This window comes from Plectropomus leopardus, chromosome 12, assembly GCF_008729295.1.
Source record: "Plectropomus leopardus isolate mb chromosome 12, YSFRI_Pleo_2.0, whole genome shotgun sequence".
Classification (NCBI taxonomy): Eukaryota; Metazoa; Chordata; class Actinopteri; order Perciformes; family Serranidae; genus Plectropomus; species Plectropomus leopardus.
The window spans coordinates 1,114,740-1,141,973 of record NC_056474.1 but is presented as its reverse complement, the minus strand read 5'-3'; the positions used below and the strand labels follow the sequence as shown (position 1 = coordinate 1,141,973).

The following is a 27,234-nucleotide window of genomic DNA, read 5'->3' as shown; positions in this document are numbered from 1 at the left end:
TTTTCAGCAGCAACGGGCTCGGCCCAAACGCCAGAGGACAACGTTGGCATTGTCCATTTCTATAAACCATGAACACGTTACAGCAGCACGTTTGATTCATGGCCCATGAAACATTTTCAGAGAGACGCGGCCATGTTTAGACCATCTGTGTCAAATACGTTTGGGGCGCGCCAAAGTCCATTTTGCTAGTTGAACGGTGGATAATCTGGGCACCAGGCGCGGCGAACGGCGCAGAGGGGTTGTATTTAGATTCTGAACCAGTCATGGGTGTGTTTTGGGCGGAGCATGAATTAACCAATCCGTGTGTCAGCTCCCAGTCCATTGAGGTGCGCCAGGAACTTGCGGTTTGCGATCTAAATGACGGATTTGGCGAATCACAGATGTGAGAGGTTTTCTGCTGAAGAAACTGATCTGACTGAAGCAGGCATGAGAGGACGTGGCGGCGACGGTTCACTCAGTTTTTGGAACCTCCAGAGCGCCGTTACAATGCAGAAAAGTGTACAGTGATGTGAGGGAGGTAAACAAAGCTCGCCGCTCAGCGTAAATCAATAGTGCGCCCGACCGCACCTCACTTTAAGACCGACACGCCCAGGGGCGCACAGATGGGCGCAGTACATGTGTTACTTAAAGGAGGTTGGTGGCCTATGTGAAAATGACAACTGCACAAGTCTGACACTAGCGATGACACTTGTGCCACGTCATGTGGCATCATGCACCGCCGCGCGCTGAGTCGTGCGCCGCCGCGTGCTGAGTCGTGCACCGCCGCGCGCATTAGCTGCAGACAACTGCTGAAAACTGCTGGTTCTTTTTAGCACGTCATTACTGCGTTTCAAGCAGCTTTTTAGGCATCAAATGTTTTTTTAGCGACCTGTTGCTGTTTATCAAGTGAAGATAGTATCACAAAAAATTACTTTTTTTTTTTTTTTTTTACAGACATCACGGCTTTTCCAGAAGAGATTGTGCCCCCAAAACTGGACTCTTCAGACAAAACATGATGTTTTCCCAAACATAATCAGACTGAAAGCACAGCTCATTGCAACTGCGGAGCGAAGCAACAACGTCCGCTTTAAAAAACGATGCAGTGACGCCAAAACAGCTCAAAATGTTGTTCTCATGCTGCGGATGTGACAGTTCATCTAATACTCTCATTATTTCAAAGTGCCCACTCATACAATGTTCAGTTCAATACTTTATTAATAACTGGTGCAATTGAAAAGACAAAAAATAAAAAAATCAAGTAAGAATACATTTGCATATTATATCATCAAAACAAAATATTCAAAGTGGTCTTATACAGAATAGAAATGGCAAGTTTTTTGTTGTTTTTTTCAAACTGGAATGAGAAAAATGATGCACAGCTCTGAAGGCCACTAGTGTAAAGTTGTCCAAACTTCCCTTAAATGAAACCTAAGAACATCAAAACGTCTTTTTTTCGGACCCAAAAAAAGCCGCTGTCGGTTCACGCGCACAAAGCCGTCTGTCATATCCAGCTGCGCGTTTCTTTTGTTCCGCACAGCAGGACGGCTGCATTTACAGAAGAGCTGCAGATACGATTTTTAACAACCTTCTCTTTATTTTTCCCTCATATCTTGCTGAGAAACTGTGCAGTTAATTTGTGCTATTTCTGACGATGTGCAGGTTTTTCGTCCAGTTAAAGTTTCAGTTACACGCTGTCGTCACTTTGTAGCTTTTGGCACATTTTTCCCTGAAAGAATCGTGTTTTTATCCACAAAAAAATTAACTAAAAATCCTCAACGAAGAGCACAGAGTCCACATCAGGTGTGCAGCTGACGTTTTAATTCGTTTATAAAATTAAATGACACAATTTGCGAATATTTGCTTAGCTAGCTTTATGCTCCTGTTGTCTGTTTGCATGCTTTCCACCATTTCTGCTGCCCTAAAACGTCGTCGAAATTTCCCAGTTTCCCGCTCGTAACTGGCCGTTCATGTGCTCGTAACTCGGAAATACACACACGCACGTGAAGGCAGAAAAACTGAAGGAATTAGGGTTGTGGCGGTTTGTGTGTTGCGCAGGTTATTTCTTTTTATTCTATGTATTTTAGTATTTTGATTTTTGTAGCAAAACGGTTGCTTTTTTAGTTTTACAGCTCGATAATTGTGACCTGCTGCCTTTTCGGAAAGTGTTGAAACAGAGTTTGTAAACACAGAAGTGTTTGAAATGTTCCATATTTTTGCGGTGAAAATAGTTTAGAGCAAATGTTACCTCACAGACTCGACGCGACGGGTCTTCCAGATATTTGTTTGGCAAAAGAGACAAGCGGGGGAGGGGACATGTCCACCTCGTCTCCACAGGGCAGGGCGCAATAAAAACTGCAAAATGAACAACAGCATTTGCAATATATTTTCACTTATTGTTCTTCATGGTGGTTTTTAATTTGTACTGCAGCTTTCTGTCTTTTAGATATTCATTAGTATCTTTCTTTGATTCCTTGTTCGCTCTTATTTCTCGTGTCTTTTTCACCACTCGAAGCTTACAAAAAAAGTTATTCCCGTGTACCTGTACTGCCTTTCTGTTCATCTACAAAGTGCAAAAATAAACTTTTGGACTCTTGACTCTTATCTGAAGTCTTTTCCACATTTTATGACAAGTACGTTTTTAGGGAAGCCTACATGCTAACATTTCTGGAAATATAATAAACAATGTGCGTATAAACTAGCCTGGCTCCATCGAAGGAGAGAAAATACCTTTATTTTTCTTTCTGGTGATAAATTGCGAGATTCTGTACGTTTGGTAAAATGTAAACATTTCACATTTGTTTTTTCGGCATAAATGCAGCCGTCCACACAGATATCACAACAGCTTTGTGCTGCATTTTGACAGCCGTAGCAAGTAAAGCATGATCAAAAAAACCATTAAAAAGAACCGTACTGTAAAAGGCCAAGGCACAAATAATTTGTAGCAATTAAGATGTCCGTAAAATGACGTATGTCGAACGTGTGGTTCAGTGCATTGCTCGGTATGCAGTTACAGTGAGAGCACAAACACACTGAACAGAGTCGTCGCAGCAAGCACTGTCGCCCTCTTTGACTCCACGGATGCCATAAAGTGCTCCTTTTCATTCAGAATCGACGCACATACAGACGAGGTCACACGCAGACATTCGAAGGACGGAAGTGACGCACATGGAGGTCTACGCACACACGCGAGAGGGCGGAAACGCGTGGAAAATGCTTGATTTCAGTACATACACGCTTCATATAAAGAGGTTACAGCTGTGAGGGACGGGGGCGGGGCCTCAATTCATCCGTCAAGAAAATCTAAATTAAAAAAAGTGATGCTGAATGTACGTATAAGTTAAATTAATGCTGAGTGTAAACTGACTTTTGTAGTTTTTTTTCCTGCAGGTTCACTAAACATCGGCTGCGTTTTTCAGCTTCTCGAGCGTCATTTCTACATTCACAAGAGAAAGAAAAAGTGTGGCTGCTACAACAACTTTGAACCAGTGTTTCGTCTGTGAAATTAACCAAACGCCAACGAGCACTGGTACCGGAGATTAAAGGTTAACTCCCTGATTTTAATGCAGCGCCCGAAAAACAGTGCCAGAACACGCAAACGGAGCCGAAACTGAAAATTAAGAGAAAAATGAGGAAAAATGCGGGATTAGGGGCTCCTTTGGGGCTATGGACAAATTAGGGAAACAATGTTTTACTATAAGTATTTAACCCTTTGAGTCCTGGGCAGTCCTTGACAATAAGCAAATTAAGAAAAATTACCTAAAAATTTGCAGAAAACCAGTAAAAAACACAAGAAAATTACATGAAAATAAGCACAAAAAAACAGGAAAGTAAAAAAACAAACAAAAATGAAACAAAACAAAGAAATGACAAAAGAAATGCTTAGAAATTATCATCATTTGGTGATCTAATATAAATAATTATGTTAATCTAATTTTCCCCCAGCTTTTTAAAAAAATATTTTTTTCTAAATCTACTAATTTCTTGCAAAATGCCAAACATTTCATTGCTCATTGCCTTTTTTTTTTTTTTGCTCAGGGTTCAGAGTTTTAATACACTGAAAACTGATGTCGATCCAGGTTTCAAAGGGTTAAAGAAAGGTTCAGTGGTGTAACCGTGTCAAGAATAATTACAGCAGGCACCACTGGGGACAATTTTGTACCACAATTCAGAAAAAAATTCAGAAGGAAATATCATCTTTGATGGTTCAAACCAAATCATATTAATATGCTTAAAGTGCATATTGAGGTTTTTAAATTCCAAATTCACCAGTGCACGGATGGACAGAGTAGATTCGGTCTTTTGCAAAAGGCCAAAAACGTGTCAGTGAAAGAAAAAAACAAAAAATCGCTGATTGTCAAATTAACAGTTTTAGTTTTTTTTTTTTTAAATAAGACTGAAAAACTGTTTATGATATTTTGTTCACATCGCCTGTAAATGACCGACTGACTTTTATATACTGTACGTTTGCAGCTTTTCATAATGTGACCAACAGCCTAAAATCCTAAAATCCTCAAAAGACAAAAGTATTCTCATTATGAAGCGATGTGACAATAACTGTGTGACGATCGAACGGAGGTTTGATGGAGAAACATTCGTCCACTAATTGTACAAAAGCCTTCTCAAGAAAATAAAGACATAACGTCATCTCATTCACAAAACTCAGGAAACTGGACAAAAAAACTGAATGAAATCGGAATCATTTTCACGCTGTAAAAAGTGATGCTAGCACTCCATTTGAGACGGTTTGTGCAAAAAAAAGTAATTTTTTTCATCTAAATGTTAGATTTTTTTAACGTTTACCCCAACTAAGTTACCATTATTAGAAGTATGTGTTGCATCTGTGTACACTGATTAATTAATAATGTTTGAATTTCTGAAAATAACTACACTGTAAAACCAAAAACTATTTGTTTTAACTTAAAAAAGGTCGCGTGCGGGCTGCCTTCAGTTTTTAAGTTGACTGACTTTGAGAGTTTATTTGTTATAAAATGAATTAAATGTCTTCTCCAATTAAGTCAAATCAGTATTTTTGAGTACCCTGGAAACTAGCTTTTTTAAGTCCGAACAGTTACTTATTTTACAGTGTAATACATCAAAATCTGGAAGAAAAATATTTTTTGGCGTTGCTAGCATCACCTTTTCCCCAGTGCACCTCGGCACATTGGAAGACAATTTTATAAGTTTTAACTATTCACAATATATTAGAATGTTAAATTTAACAGTATTTTGCCGTATAAATACCGTGCAGTGTACAACGTACCAATGCTGCTGTTTTGTTATTTCCAGTTAAACTGATACGTGTCTGAAAATTTAGAAAGGAAGCAAGAAAAGTTTAAATTCTGAACGGAAGCGATGGGAGAAAATTCACAGAAAATATTTCTTTTTTCTGTAAGTGAGACTTGATGTGCGAGGCAACAGAAACACTGGTGTTCAGTGAGTTTAGAGAGCGACGTTAAACCTAAAAAAAAACGCTGAGGAACTCACTGATGAAAACAACACTTAAACATTAATCTGATATCAAAGGAAAGAAACAAACATTACAACCTTTACATTTCTGTGCAGCTGAAATCAGCAGATGAGCCAAAAAGCATCACGAAGCTACAAAACAGCATTTTACAAAAGCAAGACTGCACCGTGTGCTAGTTAAAAAAATTTAAAAAAAGACAGATCACTACAGAAGGAAACAGAGTTCACATTCAGAAATCCTGTGTGGTGCGTTTGAGTGGTGAGATGGAGCGGCGCTGAAACACTAAATACAGAATGACGCGTCATTCTGACGGATGTTTCTTGCTTCAGAGGCACGAACGTCTACAGGGATATATCGTCGCGTTATCTATATGTGAAGTAAATTTGTGTCCGCATCGCAAGATAACTGAGTTTTATAATATAGAATTAAATGGGCTTCAGTAGCAGAAGATAAGTAACTGTAATATAAGACGATAAATAGATAATAATAATAATAAGTGTTGGTTCACCTCGTTCATTTCACAAACTGCAGCTGCGTCCACAGCGGGTTTCAATCTGAGCGCGAAACGACGCCGGCGCTCGCTTTAACCTGCTTGGAGCACCAGGCGGGTGGAGTTCGCCACATCTGAGGAATTCAGATAAAATCGGTAATCAGTAATCAAGTTTGTGATTAATTTGGGATGTTTGATCAAACCTTTGTGCATTGTCCTCTGTGGTAGAGCCCACCCAACAGGAACCTCAGCGGAAACCTCAACAGGAACCTCAACGGGAACCTCAACAGAAACCTCAACAGGAACCTCAACAGGAACCTCAACGGGAACCTCAACAGAAACCTCAACAGGAACCTCAGCGGAAACCTCAACGGGAATCTCAACGGAAACCTCAATAGGAACCTCAACAGAAACCTCAACAGAAACCTCAACGGAAACCTCAACGGAAACCTCAACAGGAACCTCAACAGGGACCTCAACAGAAACCTCAACGAGAACCTCAACTTGTGACAAAAATGATGAAACGCAAAAAGAACATTTTGGGCAAATGCAGCTTCACCGCTTCTTCTGTTATATTTGTAGATCCGAACATCTTATTGTGTTCGACCACTTCAATTTCCTTTGACGTGCCGACAAATAAACAAACGTTGGCCGCCTGGTCTGAGGGATCATCAGCTCAACACGTCCTCAAACCGAAACGGTGGCAATTAAATTTAAAGTTGAGAAGAAATTCGTTTTTCATGTTGAACGCACAATCATCACAGAGAACCAGGTTAAACACCAGCAAAACGACATCAAAACATCAGCTTATAAACTCCCATAAAACTCGTGCAGTTATAGTCTCATCTATCTCATCATACGCTCAGTACTTCACAAACACGTACATATTTCGCTAAAATGTTAACATTTGTAATTAGACATTCGAGTAGCATAAAAACACATCTGCGTCTGCTGTGCGGCTCAATTTTAAATCGTAATGTTTTAGTTAAAAGTCACGTGTTTGTGAATATTGAGCTTAGAATAAATGAGACTTAGATTTAAGGTTTGCATACTTCTAACGGCGGTTTGGTCTGATAATTATTGGCTGAGTGACTGTTTGACTTACTGTCACAAAGCCTCTGGCTTTAATTTAGACAAATCAACTACAAAACTGGTGTGACTGCGACTCCAAACAGGTTACAGGAAACCACAGAAGCCCGGTGTGGACGCCCCTCTATGAACCCCCCTGACCCTGAAGGTGCGTTAACATGCTATAACTGTGTAATAATCCATGTGTGTAGATATAGTCGGTTGTCAAATAGTACATTCAGTATCATTGTGGCCCTAAATCTAAAGTCATAGGTGCTGTTTAGGCCGATATGTGATGCTGTAAAGCTCTTTTTGTGGTGCTCAGGCTCGTCCCCACCCCCCCCACCCCCGTGTTTCCAGTATGTTGCTTACAATGTCAGATCACGTTCGTAACTGGACATTCGAGTTTTGTAAACAGCTTCTGTGGCAACTTTCAAACAGATCTGGTTCATAGCTGAATGTTCATGGCTGATTTTTGGATGTCTGATGCAGAAATCGAGCGGTGTTGAGCTGTGTGACAAACACTGGCTCGTGGACACATATGAGTCTGCTGTATTTTTACTCAAAACGTAATTACTCAATATAATTTCGCCCAAGTTTTAAGAACTTTCTACACAGAAGAAAACAAAAATGTGCAGAATTCTGGAGACAACTTGTAATTTTAGAGATTTCAGACAAGGAGTGGGGTATTAAAAACACTGATGGACTTGTTTTTGATTAAAAAATTTAATAGTCGTTCAGTGCAAATAGGGTTTTAAAAATTATAACTGGTGTGTTCGACAGGCGGTAACAAATTATCGTTAGAAAACTTCACATCTTAAAAAAGAAAAAACTTAGATGACTTTGAGTATACAAGTCTACTTTTTTAGGTGCTAAACTGAATTCACTGTAAATTTGCAGTAAAAAAAAATCTATTCTAAGTTTGACCTGTTTTTGGTTGTTGTCCTCATATTTCAGCTCTTAAAGGTAAACTCTAGTATTTCGCCAAACTGACTAATGGAAAAAAAAACAACTATTTATCAATCACTATTTGGAGAGACAAAAAGACACAAAATAGGCTGCAGTGTAGTCACTTGGGGCAATTGTGCACCATCAATGTACGTCCACCGAAAGTGTTTGTTTGACACAGAAGTATGGGAAAATACGGTCCAGGTTAAAAATGTACTCTTTAACATTTGTAAACTAACTTTTGATGAGACAGTAGCTTTGTATTCACAATTCAAAATCCCAGCTGGTTGGGGCTAAGTGTGAACTATATCTTTAAATGCAGAGTTTGTTTTTTGTATTCAGGTGCTGGGGGCGAAGTTTGGCACTTTTAATGGTGAAATATATGTCAGAGTAAAATATTTAGTGTTTAACCCTTTAAAACCTGCACAAATTGCCCTGATTCCTTTCAAGAATGTACGAAGGCAACAAGTAACTTTACAAGAAACAAAGAATTTGTAAAAGTTTCAAGAAAAGAACTTGAAAATTTACAAAAACAAGAAAAGAAATTACTAGAAAAAAGTGCTAAAAATACTTTGAAAATTGATTTTGCACGTCATTATAATCATTATATATGCTGCTTTCTGGATTAAAAAAAAATTCTTGGAAATATCTTGTCACCTTTTACTAATTTCTGGCCAAGTTGCTTGTTGCATTTTTCCGTGTATCGAAACTGAATCAAACAAATTTGCTCTGGATTTAAGGGTTTGAACGCCTGTGAAAGGCATGTGAATGCAACACAAGGAAACTGATGTCAGTCCAGGTTTCAGAGGGTTAATTTAAAATGTCTTTTTTTATGTAGGTACCTAGTTATTTTGCTTTTAATAATGAATAATTTGGTGAAAACTTTTTCAAACAGTGATGAACTGAACTCAGCAGTCCAGACGCTCAGGAGCTTTTGTAAATTAAAGACGAAGAGGTGGTTTATATCCCTGAATTCATGTGCCAACAAAGCAGCAGAGATTTAGTGTTTCAAATTCGGTCAAATTTTAACTTTTTCTTTTAACTGGAAAGTGTGAATGCATACAGTGGTGACACACCTCGAGAGCACAGTGGTGTGAAAACAAAGTGACGGGATCAGAGCTGATCCTCGGAGAGTTTACAGCACGACGTGAAGAAAAGCAAAAAAAGAAAAGGTGAAACACGACTGCCAGCAACGAACCAGTGTTTTGTTACCCAAGTCCCTCACTCTCTCTCATTCACAATCTCACACACACACACACACACACACACACACACTCATCAAACACACGAAACAAAGAGACAGGAGACTTTTGGTTCCATTATCACCCTCCGACCGTCACCCCTCCAATGGTGCATTATCATGCAAACCATGCAGAAAACAATGAAAATGTATTCATATAAAAAAATAAGTGTTACAAAATGGCATAGCAAGTATATGTATCCATTCAATCGCTTTTTCCGTTTCCTGATATCCTGAACTTTGCAGTGTCTACACTAAAAATCGCATGCGTTACATGCAGTGCGGTTGGCTTTGCAGCGATAAAGCTTTTGGGTGTATATAGTATGTATAGTAATGTTCTTTTTTATTTTAGCTAAATTTTTGCGAAGTGTGCGCTGTACAGAGTTTTACTTTACAAACTGTCTGTTTTCCCTTTTTTTTTTTTTTTTTTTTGGGCAGTCTCGATGCCATGGCTCTCTGTCTGGACGGTTGGTGGGATTGGCCTCTGAAGGTCGATGACCTCGCTCATGACCTTGCAGCATCTCGGCAGATTGCACCCACCTTTCCTCCAAGTGGTTTGGTCCAGAGGTGCGGCTTTGACCCAAACTGGTTTGGGTTTAGAGGCGTGGGTTTGATTTAAGGTCTTAACTCAGAGTTGTGGATTTCTGCGTGGTCACGTGATCACCTCTCAGGGCGGCGTGCTCCACACAGCGTCACCGAATCCCTCCCCCGTGGAGGAGAGCGGCAGGGGCCCCCCGCTGGGTGTAAAGGGGTCTGTGTCCGTGTCTGTCTCCCCCTCTGCTAAGTAGCTCGGTCTGGGTCTCGTCCAGCTGGCGTCACCGGTTGCCACCCCGGGCCCCATGGAAAACTCACCCCCTTCCTCCCGCTCCCCAGAGATGCTGAACCCACTCGGCGAGCGCTCCAGCTCCTCGTGGTTCACCGATAGCAGGGAGAGCGGCGAGTCGGCCCCCCGCCCCCCTGTGGTCCTGCCCGGCCCTGCTGACAGGTCCTGCAGGGAGCTGATGGGCAACACTGTGGGACGCTCGGTGTAGGTGGGAATGGCAGCGGCAGGGTGGCGTGACGTCGGGGGTTGGTGGTCCGGAGGCACGCGGCTCCCACCAGCCAAACACTCTGCACCTCCTCGTCCTCTGCCGTAATACAGATTCACCTTGCTGACAGGCATCTGGTACGACATGTGCGGGAACGCCTCGGCGTAGTTGAAGAAAACCCGTCGGATCTCGCCGTTCCCCGTAGGGTCGCAGGTCTCCAGGGTCATGTGGGCGGCGCCGGCAGAGTCCACCTGCAGGTGCTCAGTGTGCTGGATGTGCATGTCCACCAGGAAGTCCAACTTCTTCTCCATGTCCTCCACCTGAGACACAGACACGTTACACCAGCAGCACAGCGGTAAACTCAGGCTGAGGGTTCGCTCAAACCAGAGAGCAACACAGTGAGATTTAGACGCGTGGACTCATTTCAGCTGAGGGATGCTGCTGGAAGTAGTGACTTCCTGTCGGGCTGTTGAGCACAACTAATAACATCCCTTCCTCCGCTTTGGACTTTCCAGCTTTCAGGACCATCAAAGGTCTGGACAGTCAAGTTTGAAATTGGTCAACAGCACATTTTTTTTTTTCATTTAATCTTTATTTAACCAGAAAAAAACCCTCTTGAGATCAGAAATCGCCTTTTCAAGAGAATCCTCGCGAACAAAAGTTACTGACAGACAACATGGAACAAAAAATACAAGATCAAAAATGAAACTCCAAAACAAACAATATAAAACACAAAAAGAAGACAAAACGAAATTATTAAAAACAAAGACTAAAAGGTACAGTGATAAATGTTTGGAGTTATCCATGAAAAGAAAAAAAAAGAAAAAAGCAGCTAAAATACACCCTGACACTGGCAAATAGACAATGATATACAAAATCTCTGCAGCAGCTTTTTGAAACTGCCTTGAGGACCCAATAAGTGCAGCTTTAAATCTTTCTGCAGAGTGCTTTCTGCATGGAGTTGCACAAATTGAGGCTTTTTTGCAAAACTCTGTACGCACCCTGTATCGGTTTAGATAATAAGAGCATGGTCTATGAATGGGGAGCATAGCCATTTTCAATGTTTTGCTGAATGTACTCGCATAAATATGCTGGAAGTAGGCCAACAACAGCTTTGTGAGTAAGAAAATGCCAATAAAAAAGTCTACGCAGCTTTAAGGAGAACCACCCAACGCGGGCACACAGGATGCAGTGATGTTTTAGGGGCTTACAGCTGGTAATTAATCTCAGTGCACCACGATACCCTGAGTCCAGAGCACTCATACATAAAACATCCGCATAAGCAAGCGCAGTCAGAGAGCAGAGACCAGCCTTTTTCTTGCCAATAAATAAAAGCAGTTCCTATTTTTTAAAATAGAAATCCACTTTCAGGTTAAGCGTTTTCACAAGTAATTCGAAGAAAGAAATCATCCAACTCCAAGCCCCCAGGAAATGCACCAGGCTCTGAAGAAAAAATTTACACAGCGGCCAAAAGTGGAATTACACCACCTGGGTCAGTCACGTGATGCCCACGGGCACTGATGCACGCTATCTAGATATCCACAAGATTAGATCTTTTAAACTGCCATTCAAGCTAGCAAAGCGCTAAACCAGAAGTCAGTCGCTCCGCCAGCGTAAGTTACCTGTTGCGGCATACTCGGCTGCCATAAGTCTCAAGTGTGCAAGCCCCACGGGTCCATTAATGCGGAGGATCGGGGTACTTTCATACCATGGATAAAGAGCTTTTTTTGCTTTATGTGCTACTAAGTAGCTCTCATGGAGTGTATGGACTGTATCAAAGGCCTAAGATAGGTCGAAAAGTAAAGCAGCACAACGCAGACCACAATCCAACGAGTGTACCGAATAATTGGCAACTTTAAAGTAGCAGAAGTATTGCTATGCTCTTTTTCTTAACCCAGATTTACTCAGATATACTCAGATAAAATATAATTTGCATGTAAAAAGTCTCAATACTAAAGATTAAAATTTTTTCGCCATGGCTGGCATTAAAATCAGCTGCTAGATTTGAGTCGAAGTTCATCAAAGTTGACGTCAAAACAAAAGCACCATGCAAGTATTTGCCTCTGCATGAAATTCATTGGACAGGGTTCAACTGACAAGAAAAGAAAAGCAAGAAAAGAAAAGAAGAGAAAAGAAAAGAAAAGAAAAGAAAAGAAAAAAGAAAAGAAAAGAAAAGAAAAGAAAAGAATTAAATAAATTTAAAACACTGAAATGCTGGAATGACCAGGTTTTATGTCCGACAGACTGTCTTTGGCTCAATTATTTCAGTCTAGAATTTGAACTAGCAACAAGTGGTACTTAATCTTTTCAGATATGCATCTGAATTTGCTTAAGATGATACTGTGTGATACTGAAATGTTGGAAATGCGGGATTATTTATCTCACAGGTTGCTTTGTAGTTTTCATCCTTACCTGTCTCTCCACCCTGACAAATCTACCCATCATGCTTTGGTCTTCGGCATCTGGCATGGAGGCGGCTTTGGCTAGGTAGGACTCATGCCTGGAACACAGGGACACTGAGTAGACTTGGACTGCATAGACATTTGTTCGGAGGAAATTAACCACAGATTTACCTTTGTAGAGTAACTGCTTTAGAGATAAAGCTTATTATTTATCATCGAAGTTGTCTAATAACTACTAGAATATATAACGCACTACATGCTAAAAATTCATGGCCATGTGTTGTCTTCACTGAACCGTCTAATATTGCAATATAACTGTATAACACTGTCACTGTCAATTTAATATGTTTTATTTTTGCACTGAGTGACAGTACAGTACCTGGGTGACTGATTGGGCGGGTAGGTAAAGGGCGTTTTCTGAGTTTTCTTTTGTTTTGGGGTGGAGGGGGGTCCAGGGGCAAGAATCATGTCGATCCTTAAAGAAAAGAAGAGAAACAGGATGAGCTTGAGGAAGAGGAGACGCTTCCTAAACTCATTCAGACTTCCTCATGGTGTGACGCAGTTTCTGACCTTGTCTGGAGGTATTTTATTCTACACAGCATGTCCAGGTGTCCAGCAGAGTACTGCTCGATCACGTCTTTGACATCGTAAGGCCTCAGAGTTTCCTTAAATCGCTTCTTGTTCAAGAGAAATTGCATGATCCTGTGAGACAAAGAGTTTATATTCAAAAGACATTAGAGTGACAGGATCCATTGATCAACACTGGTAAACAATGGCAATCTCTCCGTGGTCAAAATACATTCAAAATTGCAACTTTTCGGTCTGACCTGCTGTACTTACCATTGTTGTGCATGCACAGTTTCCTTTCTTTCTTTCTTTCTTATTCTTTATTTTTACAGGGACAGCACACAATTAAAACTAATTGTACTAGAGTTAACTAGTACAATTAGTGTCCCTGAGCAGGTAAACAAACAAAAAACAACACAAATACACAGAACAGCAAGTAGCCTACACTACCTAAAGTGGGACAACACATTAAGTCCATAGTGCATAAAAGACTACTGATGTGAACATTACATTAATTACAACACAATAAATAAAAGTCCATCAATATAAAATCAGTATGACAGACAGTATACGAGGCAATCACTGGTGATTACAGTTTTACACAGATTTTAACCAAAACTTCAGCCTTGAGACTTAAGATTTGAGCAAAGCTTCCAGAGTCCTTAACAATGAGGGGTGATAATCATCATTTCAGGAGCACTAACCCTTGATTTAATCTGAAAATCATACATTTATATAATATTCACACATATTTTCCGTTTAACAATAGGATTCTCTGACTCATTTCTTCCCTGCATGCCTAAAGATCTGAGCACTTAACTCAGAAAGACAAAATTCTTCAAACATTCACTCATTACGGCCACAGGAGGCAAAGTAACGGGTTTTCGTTACAGACTTGCAAAAAACTGACTGCGTTTCCATTGAGCGATGTTCTGTGACCTCTCTGGTGACAACATCCAAGTAACCATGGCGATGGATGTTCAAAACATCAGCAGCTTTATTTCTATTACAGCCACCGCACTAGCCGTGATTTCCAATCCAAGCCCACGGAGGCGTGTTATGGAGCCGTGATGGAAAGGCAAGCCCCTTATACGTGGGAGTGGCCACGTATGAGGGATTTCTGGGAGCTGATAGTCCACGATTTCACAGAGGAAGTGTGGATTCAAAACTTCCAGATGGTCAGCTCAACTTTTGAAGAGTTATGTGATGCAATAACAGCTCTTGATTTTTGCCCTCTGGCGCCGCCTGTCTTTGTATCATGTGATGTGGCAAGTGCTGTCCAGCCATCTGACCATCCAGCGGCGTACTCTAACACGCGAGCGGTTCCCTCTGCAACATTCTCAGCTGACGCTGTCCAGCACTGTATCATAGCACCGCAAAAGGCTGCTTTCGACATCGGGATCTTACACCAAAAGCTCCACAAAAGCGGTCGTATTTGACGACTTTAGCGTGACAACAGGCTGACCTTCACGAAAAACTCCTGCCGATTGTACCTGGGATCAAATGTAACATCTTTCAGCTCCTTGAACGTCATTTCCAACCCAGAATCCACCCTGCCACCCACTGAGCTCCTTCTTTTGTCCCACTTTGAGCTGACGTGAACATGCCCAAACACTGCTCGAGCTCCAGCGTTTGGCAGAAAGTCTTGTATCCTGAAACCAAAACCCGTCAGGTCTGAGCGTACCATTCAGACCCATTCAGCCCCGAAATAATGGTGTGGAAGGAAGCAGCACTTTCACAGGGTTAATCACTCATCTCTAGATTAAATTCCTGCATTATGTCAGCTGTGTGGCCTATAGATTTACCAGCACAGCGTAAGCATGAGTGAGTTCTGCACGCTCTCTCTGGTTTCCCCTGCTCACACGCGTACTCCGGCTGCAGTGACCGAGGCTGCATCCAACATGTGTATGTAGCATTTTAAACTGTCAAACACTGGAAATTGGATCCAGCTGCTTGGGCGTATTATTTTTTAGATACTATACATCCAGATTTGAACAACCATTTTTAAAATGACCTCCAACAAGCACATTCTGATCTCTGTCATGAGGCTTTAGCCTGTTAATGGGCAGGACGTATCAAAAATCTGTCATTAAAAATTGGTAAACATATTTAGAAATGAACAAAATAAGAACTGGTTAGTTTTTGGTGCAGCCTGAGGGTTTCTTGACATGGTGAAAAAGTGTCATTCTATACTTTGATTGTGTACATCCATTATCTTGCTATCTGTCTTCTTCAGTGCATTGCTACTTTTCTTTGCACTGTGAAAATATATATACTGTCTGGTTATTACTTGCATCACACCCTCAAAGTGCAGAGAGTACTCTGGGCACAGACGGAGCAGCAGAATGTCAGGCACATTAGAAAGTGAATCTGCTTGGTCTAAAAATTTGCATTGATTTGCAGCAGCTGCTCCTCCCTCTCATCCATCAATCTGATCATTTTAAAAACAAATGATTTTCTGATTTGCTGTCATGATTACATTTACGACATTACAACATACACGGAGAGTTTCTGACCTGACTGCCCTGATGACCAGTTTCAGTGTGGGGATCATCTCCTCCATGAGGATGTCTGCGGGGAAGCCCCGCTCCTCTAAGGCTGGTTCTGCCAGGGCTCCGGCATCTGACGGCGAAAAACAACGCGTGATAAAAGAATTGTGCATCAGCGAACCATAAACAGTTAATATGAACTGATCTTGTGATCCGGGGTCCAGGGTCCACACAGGGACACTGAGCCTTACTGATCAAACTCAACCTTTCATGTTGATGACTGTGACTTTTACCTTCGGAGCTCTGGCGCAGTGTGTAGGCCTTCATGCGGAAGGCGGTGCGGAAGCGTTCCCGGTTACTGAAGCCGGCGGGTTTTGGCTCCTTGGAGGGACTCTCCTCGATGGAGTCGGTGTTACCCATGAGCCTCTTGCCCGTCCCGATCGATGGCCGTGCATTGGGAAGGCGAACACGCTCGAGCAAACTCAGTTTTTGGCTGAAATGGAAGAAAAGAGATACAGTGTGGAGGACAGTGTTAATTTCGTTAACGAAAACTATGATGAAAATCATTCGTCAGAGACGTTTTTTTCCATGACGGAAACAAGACGATGACGAGCTCAAAATAGATCTTAATAATAGAAAATATGACGAAATCTAAATTTCTTTTTTTGTTGACGAGACGAGATGAAAACATCAGTGTCTATCATTGGACATTTGAAACGAGAGGAGAGGCGGACAGAACGGCCAACAACAACGGTTACTTTCTGACGCAGCGAGCGACAGGACTGAGCTCGCAAATTTACTGGAAAAAAGTAATAATATGACACAATTAAAGTTGTAAATCTACAAGAAAAACGTTGTCATATTATGGGATTAAATTCTCAATTAAATGAGATATAAAGTCACAGATGAAGACCACAGAGTTTCCACTTCTTATTTAAAACTTTTAACATTTCATCTCATAAATCAGCGTTTCATCCAGTACTTCTGATCATTTATTTAGACAATGTTACCTGACTCTCCGGTCTTGATTTATTTTTTTCTCTTGTAAATTTATTAGTTTAATTTCATAATATTACTTTTTTTTTCTTGCAATTTTACAAGATCAATTTTGCAATATGGTGACTTTTTGTAAATTTAAGTTTTTGTTTATTTAAGTTTAATATTGTAATATTACAACTTCATTCTAATAAATACAACAAAAGTTTTATTCTTGTTTATAATTGTGAGATTACAACTTTATTCTCACAATATTATGATTTTATTCTGGAAATCTTTGATTGTTTTTTCTTTAGCGTGGCCCCAACTATCCATCGTACTTTATCACTGATTAAAAAACAACAATTTTTAGAGATTTTTGTGTTCTCGCATTCTGACGGCGAACCAAACAAACACCGGGAGTCCCTCCTCTAGTCTCGACTACAAGGTTTTCTTGACTTCCCTCTCTCAGCAGTCTTCGTGGTTCGCTGCCTCAGCGTAACAATGCTGCTCTCCTGGCAGAAGGAAGCCTCAGAGAGCTGCGAGAGATTGCTCTCCTTTATTGTCCACCGGCTGACAATATTTGGCAGCACAAAGACGAGAGCTCCCTGGGTAAAATAAGACTCCTGTGTGCCTTGGAAGAGGCAGAGAGGGGGGGTAACCGGAGCCGGCGACAGCCCGAACGGGGGCCTCTGAAACGTGGAGCGTTCTCAGCGACTTTGCTCCCACAGCAGACACACAATATGAGCCTCTATGTGGCCTCGGCGCAGAATAGACGGCAGATTACGGCGCTGAGAGGCGGCAGAATGGGAAGCTTTAAAGGAAGAGTGAATCTCTTTCTGACTGCTTCTCGAGCGAATAAAGAGCGGAAAATTACACGTGATTATCCCGAGGCTCTGTGTAAACCAGGAAAAAAATAATAATGCTCCTTATCTCCCACAGCTCTGCCTTCCCAAGAAACACACACAGATTAGTTTACCTGCACACACCTGCAGTCACAATATTAAAGGATAATTCCACTTTATCACAACTGCGATAAAATTGTGCTCACGAGGCTAAAAGCTGAAATTTGGCTACATGTTGAGCACATGAGACAATCAGATAAAATGAGCTGATCCACATGATGCTAACAGCTTTAGGGGACACTCCCCAGGTGAAAGGGGTAAAACTTCTAAAAAAACTTACACGAAATGTAACTAAACCCGGTCAATCACCGCTCTATTTGTATGTTGTTTCTTGTCTTTTTTGTTGTTGTTTTATTTAAACTATCTTTATTATCACTATTGTTGTTTTCTAACTTTTAAATTTGCTGTATGTTAATCCCATATCGCTGACTTGTGTTTGGTTGTATGCACTAAATGGTGAAAAAAGGGTTTAAAAACACAAAAAAACTGGGGCTGTCAGCATTAAAGTGTTAATTTTGATGCAATTAAGGTCTGTAAATAACTATTTTTTAATTGTGTTAATCATAAATAATATATGTAGATAATATTGATGGACCTTTCTGTCTTTAAGAGGCTGTAGAGGGCTCACTTTTAACCCTTTGAAACCAGAGCAAACTAGCTTGATTTCTTTTAAAACATGGGAAGAAGTTGCAAGGTAAGAGTTACAAGAAAAGAAAGAAAAACAAACAAAAATATAAATACATAGACAAAATAGTGTTATTATTATTTTGTTCTGGACATTTTCCTTTATTGAAAAGTAAAGTAGCTTAATCCCAGAGAGCGCTTTGAGCTTTTAGCTTCTCATTAATTATAAACTCTAAAATGACCACAAAGTCGAATCATCAACGTTATTAAAGTTTCAACAAAAACTGAACATTATAAGGTTCATAGGGATTATCACAGATTTATAAACTAACTCTAAGAGGGCGGACTAATTTTGGTAACACTGTCCTTAATCCAACGCCATACAAACACACACAAACGCACACACACACACACACACACACACAAACACACACACACACACACAGACTTAATTCTTTTATTGGCATTCGACCTGTTTTATATAATGTTATTTGTTTTAATAGCGTCTTATACGCCCATAGATGTGGTTATCCTTTCAATCTTAGTTTTTTTATCTGCTTAAATTAGGTTCATTCTCTTCTCCACATTTTAATTACTTATTAGGAAATTGTATTTTTGAACTTGTGCCTTCATATGTGTTTGTATATTTTGCTATTTTAATATTTGTGCTTTAATTTTGTAAATTTTGGTCATGTCATTAAGGGGCAGGGAAGGGGCCGCATGGGTGAAATTTATTTTATTCTTTAAATGTTTTATTTGGGATGTTTTACTTTGTGCTTAAGCTTGAAGAGTGCTACATAAAGATTATTATTGTTATTATTATATCTTTGTGAGGACCCTCATTGATATAATGCATCCCTTAGCCCCTTAGCACCTCAACAATCTCACCCTAATTGCAACCTGAACCCTAAAACCAAGTGTTAACCCTCAAACAGTCAGACCAGTTAAAAATGTCCTCACTTTCCAAACATGTCCATGTCCTCACTCTGCTGCAAACATACTTTTTTTTGGTCCTCACTTTGTAGCATGTACAAGAACACTCACAAACTTGAACACTCTCACAAACTTGCACACACACACACACACACACACACACACACACACACACACACACACAAAATGACTCTCAGATGGCATATAATTTTCTCTCAAAGCTGTGTTCAATAGACCACACAATACAACTGGATAACTCTGATTAAAGGCCTAATATCGTGTACACACACACACACACACACACACACACACACACACACACACACACACACACACACACACACACACACACACACACACACAAAGTGGCTTATCAGCCTCTTGTTGGACCTGGCAGCTCTGCTGTAGTTTCTGGCTGTCGTCCACCTCTTCGCTCAGAGCAACAAGATAATGTCAGCCTGCTAATTTCCCAGCCGCCGATCCTACAACAGTGAAAACTCTCTCTGCCTCCATTTCTTTCTCCCTCTCTGCATCCTTCAGTGTCTCTACGTCTTTGTTCCTTTTGGCTCTCTTTCTCGTCTTTCTGTTTTCGTTCATCCCCACCTCTCTGGCCTTTATTTTTACACAGAGATCGGGCTACACAGAACAAAACAACGGCAGCATCATGTGGTTCCAGTGAGTGATAGACAGCATGCCGGCATCATGGAATTAAAGAGGCGTGACATTTAAGACATCACAGATAACATACAAACACACGCTGCAAATATATGTATTAGGCCAACCTCTCCTGACTGCAGGACTCTGACTTCAACTTCTGTCAAACTTCTGTGCTGTTAATCATTTTACTCAGGAATTAAAATCTTTTAAGTCGGCCTACTTCTCCTATAGCTGCCAACAGCCTGCCGACATTCACAGTTAGAGAAAGGCTGAAAATAAGCTCATGTGCTTGTGGCCCCGGGCCCCCAAAACATTACATCTGCCCCTGGTGATAATAATGAGAGCTCAGCGCGAGCGGCTGGATGAGACACGGAGCGATGCGTGGGAGTTTGGTACGGATAGGACGAAGTTTTGGTCTGGATCCGGACCGCGGTCCGTCAGTTGGTGATGCCTGGCTCACAGGTACATGTGATGAATCAGTGGCATGGGCGCTATTAATAGCCACCTCTGTCCATACTGGTCGCACACAATGACAGGTGTGTTGTTGGAAAACCTCCCAGGAGGGAGACAGTTTGTAGGACTGCTCTGATCAGACTACATCTCGTATTTCAATCAAGGAATATTTCACGATTGATATTGTTATCGTTTTATCGCCCAGCCCTACATGACACACAACTTTCAGGGTAGTATACCAAAAACTATTCAGGATGTTGAATTGCTATTTGCAAATCCATAACTGTCCCCATTTTTTCATAACCGTACAAACCTTTATTCAGAATAATGCATTCTATCTTTGTTTATGTTTTACACAGAAATTTAGGTTTGTACGATGTACCTAATATGCAGTCGAAGTTTTGCAAAGACTAGATATTCACTTGAAAGTAAAAAATGACATATTCCAAGCAAAAGCCCAGAATGACACCCAGAAATAATACAAGTCATGTTTTTCTGCTTGTTTTTTTGACCTTAACAGTCTGAATGTAACTATTTCGTTTCCAGTGTATTTTAGACTTATTGTAGGAGCTGAGCTGGAAATTCATAGATTAAACTAAAAATACACAATCTTGCCAAAATGTATGCCATATGCACGAACACAGCCAAAATGATCAAAAATGAAGAATGAAAAGCGCCTAAAATGCACCAAACAGTCCCCAAGAGTTTAAGTTCCTCTGGAGGTGAACATCTGCTCGCCGAGTGAAACATGGCGGCAGATGTTCAGTCACACTGAGGTTGACGCTCAGCAGAAATGATTCTGTATCGATCACCGCAGCAGCCTGTGAAGACATTTCTTTCACAAATCAAACCTCCTCGGAGAGATTTTCACGACACGTTTGACTGCAGACTCATTAACGCCTCTTTCACAGCACAGAGAGGAAAAAAGAGGATCATCAAACCCAAAGACCCTCGTCTCTGCCCTTAATTACTCCATCCCAACTGTCATTCATAATTGAAACATAACTAATGAAGTCACTAATAGGTTTCTAAAAACATCTCTCCGCCTAAATGTCGTCAAAGTAGCTGATGTGGAAGGAAGCGCTCTCACGGAGCGGGACGAGTGGGAGTTTTATGTCACATATTTGCCACATTAGCTCAGAGATTTATGCGGCTTGAATTAATATGCGAGGCTATTTAAAAGCGGACGGGGGGATATTCTAGGAAGGCTTCATTAGTCTTTTTTGCAGCACGTTGGGCTGATTAAAGCGCCGCTCTGTGTGATTTACTCAACCTCTGCTGCAGATCCAACAACAGCCACCTACCTCGCCATGACCTCCAAGTTATCCTTCCTGTGGATGGAGAGAGACAGAGGACAAAAAGTTAGCAACAAAGTGGAGCTTCGACATCCGTCATTAATCTTTAACAACACTTTACTCTTTGAAACCTGGACTGACGTCTCGTGCTGCGTTAAGATGCCTTTCGCAAGTTGTTTGACCCTTTAAAGCCCGAGCAGATTGGTTTGACTTATTTCCAAAACATGGGGGGAAAAATCAGTGAGTAAGTGAGTAACTTGGCAAGAAATGTCCAAAAAATTGCAAGAAATTATAAGAAGGTGACAAGAAAATTACCTTTAAATTAGTTACATTATGGAGAGGAGGGTTAAAAGAAAATTAATCAAAAACAGGGGGAAAATAAACAGAAAACTATGCTCATAATTATAACATTTTTATATATAAGATTTATGTTACGAATAAAAAATAAATCGTTTTTCTGGGGAGTCATTCTCCAGTTAGATTTTTGTTTTCTTCTTTTTTTTTTAAACTTAATTTTGGGAATTTTCTCGTACTTTTTACTGATTTTTTGCAATATAGCATTACTTTTTCAAGACTTGTTTGCCTTGTTTGTTTTTTACTTTCATTTCTTTTTTTCTTTTTTAAAAACTTATTTTCAGGAAATTTTCTCGTACTTTTTCACTAATTTCTTGCTAATTTTTGGGTTATTTCTTCTGCCACTTATGGCGTTCTTCCCACTTTTTTGAAAGAAATCAAGCCAATTTGCTCAGGTTTTAACTTAATCATAATGCCTCTTTAACTCCCTTTAACTCAAAACTGCTCCCAAACATTTTCACCAAAACCTTCAGATTTGAAACGCCTTCACAAAAACAGCCAAACATTTTGACACTGATATATAAATGATCATTTGTGGGGTGAAGAATTCCTTTAAGTACAAAATAAAATATCTCGAGTGTGATTGATGTTACATAGTGGAGCCTTATGTGAACAAATATCCTTCACATAGTTACTGTTGACATGATATCAGACACATCGACACAGCGTTCAGTCTCTGAACAACCTCTCAGAGCTCAGATAAACTTTACCACGTTTCAGTGTTTCGTTTGCACGTTCGCTGTAACTTACCTGAAACAGGGAAGAGAAATGACGGTTTCGTAAAATCTCCACGTGGCAATAAGGTCTTCCCTGATTGGATTGGTGGAATAATATCGCCAGGCAGACTTGAGATAAAAAGACAGAACAAAACAGTATTAAACAGCTGAATGGAAAAAAGCCGAGTCCAAATTAAACATTTGTCACAATGGACATGCCACACACAGTGTTAGCTTGGTAAAATTCCTCCAAATTAATAATAATGATAATAATAATAATAATAAACTTTATTTGTATCGCATCCCTGATACAAGAAATGCAGCCTAACGTGCTTTAAAAGAAGGAAAGTAAATGCACCAAAGTGCTTCACATCATAACACATTAAAGACAAAAAGACATAATAAAACCTGCATGTAAAAATAAAATTAAATTTAAACATTCAGTTAATTTTAGTGAAACAGTGAGCACCAAAGAAGAAACAGTAACATCAGTGTAAACGAGAGATGAAAAAAAAAAAGCGTATGGAAACATTTTTAATCTAATTTCCATCTTTGCTGAGCAAGAGGTTTTTGTTTGTTTTTTTTTTAGATTTTTTTTGGGATAGGACAGCTAACGCGTGACGGGGGAGACAGAGATAGGGAACCGAGGCCGGAATCAAACCCGCGGCCGCTGCGGCGAGGACGCAACCTCTGTACATGGGGCACCCGCTGTACCAGCTGAGCTACTGAGCAGCAGTTTTATGTGAAAGGAATCAGAAGCCCGTCCCGAATCGACACCTGTCCCAAATATCAGCCTGTTGAAATAGGGTCCCAGGAAGGTCACTGATGATGTCACTGATGATGTCATGGCATCTCACCTGGATGAGCCCGGCGGCGGGATGTCTGCGCTTCTCAAAGTGCTTCTGTCTGTGCTGCTCCTGGACCTTCAGAGCCAAGCCCGAACCCAGAATCCCCTGCAGCCAAAAAAATACAAAATAATAAGAGGAGTCAGCAGCAGTCCTGCCTCTGCAGCTGAGCGAGCGTTTAAAACACCAGAACCGTCACAGAGTTCGTCAGAAAAAGGCTCCACACGCTCTGAGTGCTGCCTAAACGGACAGAATTTAACGCTTTAAAACCAGGAGTGAAATCACTTTTCTTGAGCTGCTTTAGACGCCTTTAACGTGCATTTCAACCCCGAAACCCTGAGACATTAGATTTTTTTTTTAAGGGGGGAAAATGCAGTTAGCAATGAGCTAATTGTAAAAAAATGTTTCACAAAATGAAAGAAATTACTAGATTTAGAAAATCATTTTCAAAAAGCTAGGGAAAAATGTCTAGGGAAACTACTTTCTAATTATCATTATTACATATTAAAAATTGTCTTACTGAATTATCTTAAATTTTTAAAAGTTAAAAAAAATTTAAATCTTACTGAATTATTCTGAATTTTTAAGCACCTTTTTTAGATTATTTCCTCATTTGTTTGTTTTTTACTTCATCATTTATTTATTTTTTTACTAATTTTTTACTAATGTACTTTTTTTAATAATTTACTTTTTTTAAGTACTTTTACTAAATGGCCCAAGAGTGAAATGTGGATGTGAGGGATACTTACAGGGTGCACTGCCACGCTAAATATGGCAAAAAATCTAAGATAAAATACAATAAAATAAATTCTGGTCACATCATAATTATTCTACATGTTCAAGTGATTGCTTAATTTAATGCTTAATATTGCCCGTTTTTTGTTTTTCTCCAGCATCTACCTGGAACATCTGACAACGTACATTCAAACTCGACTTGTTTTTAACGGTGTGTTGTGTTTTTTCTGTTTCTGCGCTCTCGACGTCGTTAAAATGAAGGCTTGCCCTCAATAATGAAATATCGGCTATTTTGGAGCTTTGAGAATGTTATTTCTGTTTCGAGAAATGAGCCAAAGCGATGCAGAAAAACGGTAAGACGTGCTGCACAGGAAGCGTACTCACTGCAGGCAAAGCGAAGAAGGACACTCCGATCAGAGCAAAAGTGCCAGCTAACAGTCTCCCGGCCCACGTCTTTGGGGTTTTGTCCCCGTAGCCGATGGTGGTCAACGTGATCTGAAAAAGAGCCCAATAAAGATGACACTTCTCTGTCAGACGTCTAAAGGACCGTTTGAAGGTTTGTCAGCGATAAAGTGCGACAGGAGATATTTGTGACGGCAGTAAAAGACGGTTATGGCGCTGTTACAGTCTCAGTGTCCTTCTGTCTGCAGAAATGTCCAGAAGCTCGTCCGTGAGGCTCGTCAGTGAAACTCGTGTGTGAGCGGCGCTCGGCTCTGTGACCGACACACAGACGCTGAAGCGCCACACGAAGGGCAGTTCAGTGTTTCAGAGGGTCACGGCCTCATCCAGCTGGTGACGATTCAACATCTCGCTCAAGGACACTTCAGCAGGGCAGATGCTCGCTGTCGTAGGGCCCGACCTCTGACCTCTGGAGCTGAAGGACGGACTCATTAACGAGGCTGCGGGAGAGTTTCTCTGACTGGAAGGTTTTTTTTATCCGAGCGTGAAGCTTCACCAACGAGCCGCCGCCTCACCAACTGATTTTATTTTAGTCTCTCAGATCAAATCTTCTAACACAGTATGAAGATGTTCAGCAGCTGACTTTGAAGTTTCCCGATGACACCTGAATGCAGCACAATTATTGAAAACTGCTAATTGTTTTTTGGCAGAAATCCCAGATTTGGATCAAAACGTTATGGGTTGATGATTTGGCTGAGCGCAATCTGTCGGCCAAACTGCGGCCAAATCCACACTGACCTCTGAAGACATCGAACCGACAAACTGGCAGGAAGAAAGTACAACCTCAGAGAAAAAACATCTAACAAGTCATCAATTTTACATTAAAACATGACAATTAATTTCACTGTTTCTTCAGTGCAAATTCATTTGTTTTAGGAATTTGTTGGAATGAGTTTGTATCAAAGAACCTAAGACCAAACATTGGGCCTCATGCAGCAATATTCTCTGAAATTTCTCATATTTTCTCGTAGTTTTCTGGTATGACAAAAATAATAATGAACTTTTTAGACTTAGACAAAGCAAAAGTGATATTTGTCAGTAACGGTGCTACAGACAAATCAAAAACCCAGCAATGACGACACGCGTGTCAGCAGCAGTGAAAGAAGTATTCAGGTCCTTTACTTAGGTAAAAATACTGTAAAAATACTGGAAATAATAAATATTTACTAATAAAAGCCCTGCATTGAAAATGTGTGTATGTACGTGCAATCAAATAAAGAGGTTTAGGGTAATGTACGTACCAGCCCCCACCACAGCGCGTCGGCGTAGGTGTCAAAGTCCTGAGGTTTGGGCTGAGCGGTGGGGTTGTCGTGGTTGGACACGTCCATGGAGACGTCGTCCTTCTCCACCAGGTAGACCAGGAAAGACGCCAGGATCAGAGACAGGAAGCCGATGTACCAGGCTGTGATCAGCTCCTACACAAACACGAGCATCATTAAACGTCCACTGACACAGATTTCTCTGTCTCAGCCAACGTTAAAGAGACTGTTTTCCCAGTCTCAACCATGATTTTATTTATATTTCAGAGCGTCCCTGTCTCCAGTCCAAGCTGCGTGCTGGAGGAGGTGATTTCAACTGTAAGTTTATTTCCAAAGTTTGCAATGAAGTCCTAGTCAGGCACAAATATCCTAAAAATCCTAGAAATGTCCTAACATCAGAAAAAGGTCCAGAAATCCTAAAAGTTCTAACATCCTACAAATGTCCTGAATTCTGAGATATGTCCTAAAATTATAGATATGTCCTAAAATTATAGATATGTCCTAAAATTCAAAAAACATTCTGAGATCCTAGAAATGACGGCCCCGTCGAAAACAAGATGATACATCAAACATCTTCAGATATCAGTTTATTCTTTCAGTGTAACCGAGCTGGAAATCACTACACCTGAACTCAAACCACGTCCAGTGTGTCCTACAATCCTAAAAATGCCCTAAAGTCTCGATGCTGAGCGGGTCTCTGGTTCAGGACTCACATGACCTGAGGGACGAAGTTCACCTGTTTAGTTTTTTTGAGTTTTGCGTCATACCTTACTGTGAGCGTAGATGGCCGAGCCCAGCAGCTTCCAGGTTCCTCCTCTCCGGTCCATCCGCAGCATGCGCAGGATCTGCAGGAAGCGCAGGCTGCGCAGGGACGTGGCCAGCACGTTACCCTGGTTACGCACCGCCACCACCGGCACCGAGGCAATCAGCACAAAGATGTCTGAGCACAGAAAGATCCAGAAAAGATTCTCCGCGTGAGGCTTTTATCAAACCTTTAACGAGTCTGACCCGATGAGTGCGATCTGGATTAGCTCCTAATAAGAGCTGCGCGAACAGAGACGCTGCTGAGATCACGTTAAAAAGAGTAATGGAAAACACACACATTTACTCCAAACATACACACTTTAGACACACACAATCACAAACACACCTCAGCATTTGCTCATTCATCCAAATTTTGCTTCTGGTATTTTTTTTCCTTTTCACTCTTATTCCTTTCTTTCTCAAAAAACAAACAATACTCCCCTACAGTACTACTACAGTACTTCTACAGTAATCGTTCAAATGTCGACCGCGCACGACCACAGTTGGTCTCAACACTTTAGACACAAACGACAACAAAAAGG

At 40.8% G+C, this 27,234-nt stretch overlaps 1 protein-coding gene across 1 annotated transcript in view; it reads right to left on the bottom strand.

The window, feature by feature from the left end:
• Window positions 1-9,611: 9,611 nt before the first annotated feature.
• The window catches only part of kcnq3 (potassium voltage-gated channel, KQT-like subfamily, member 3), a 111,509-nt gene continuing 93,886 nt past the window's right edge, over window positions 9,612-27,234 (bottom strand). Inside the window, exons 5-16 of the mRNA XM_042497785.1 lie at window positions 26,656-26,828; window positions 25,871-26,044; window positions 24,555-24,665; window positions 23,448-23,543; window positions 22,625-22,719; window positions 21,530-21,556; window positions 15,972-16,171; window positions 15,706-15,811; window positions 13,193-13,324; window positions 13,002-13,097; window positions 12,633-12,720; window positions 9,612-10,540 (exon numbers count right to left, since the gene is read on the bottom strand). Of these exons, the coding sequence (XP_042353719.1) occupies window positions 9,860-10,540; window positions 12,633-12,720; window positions 13,002-13,097; window positions 13,193-13,324; window positions 15,706-15,811; window positions 15,972-16,171; window positions 21,530-21,556; window positions 22,625-22,719; window positions 23,448-23,543; window positions 24,555-24,665; window positions 25,871-26,044; window positions 26,656-26,828 (1,979 nt within the window). The 3' untranslated portion in view covers window positions 9,612-9,859. The remainder of the gene's footprint in view (window positions 10,541-12,632; window positions 12,721-13,001; window positions 13,098-13,192; window positions 13,325-15,705; window positions 15,812-15,971; window positions 16,172-21,529; window positions 21,557-22,624; window positions 22,720-23,447; window positions 23,544-24,554; window positions 24,666-25,870; window positions 26,045-26,655; window positions 26,829-27,234) is intronic.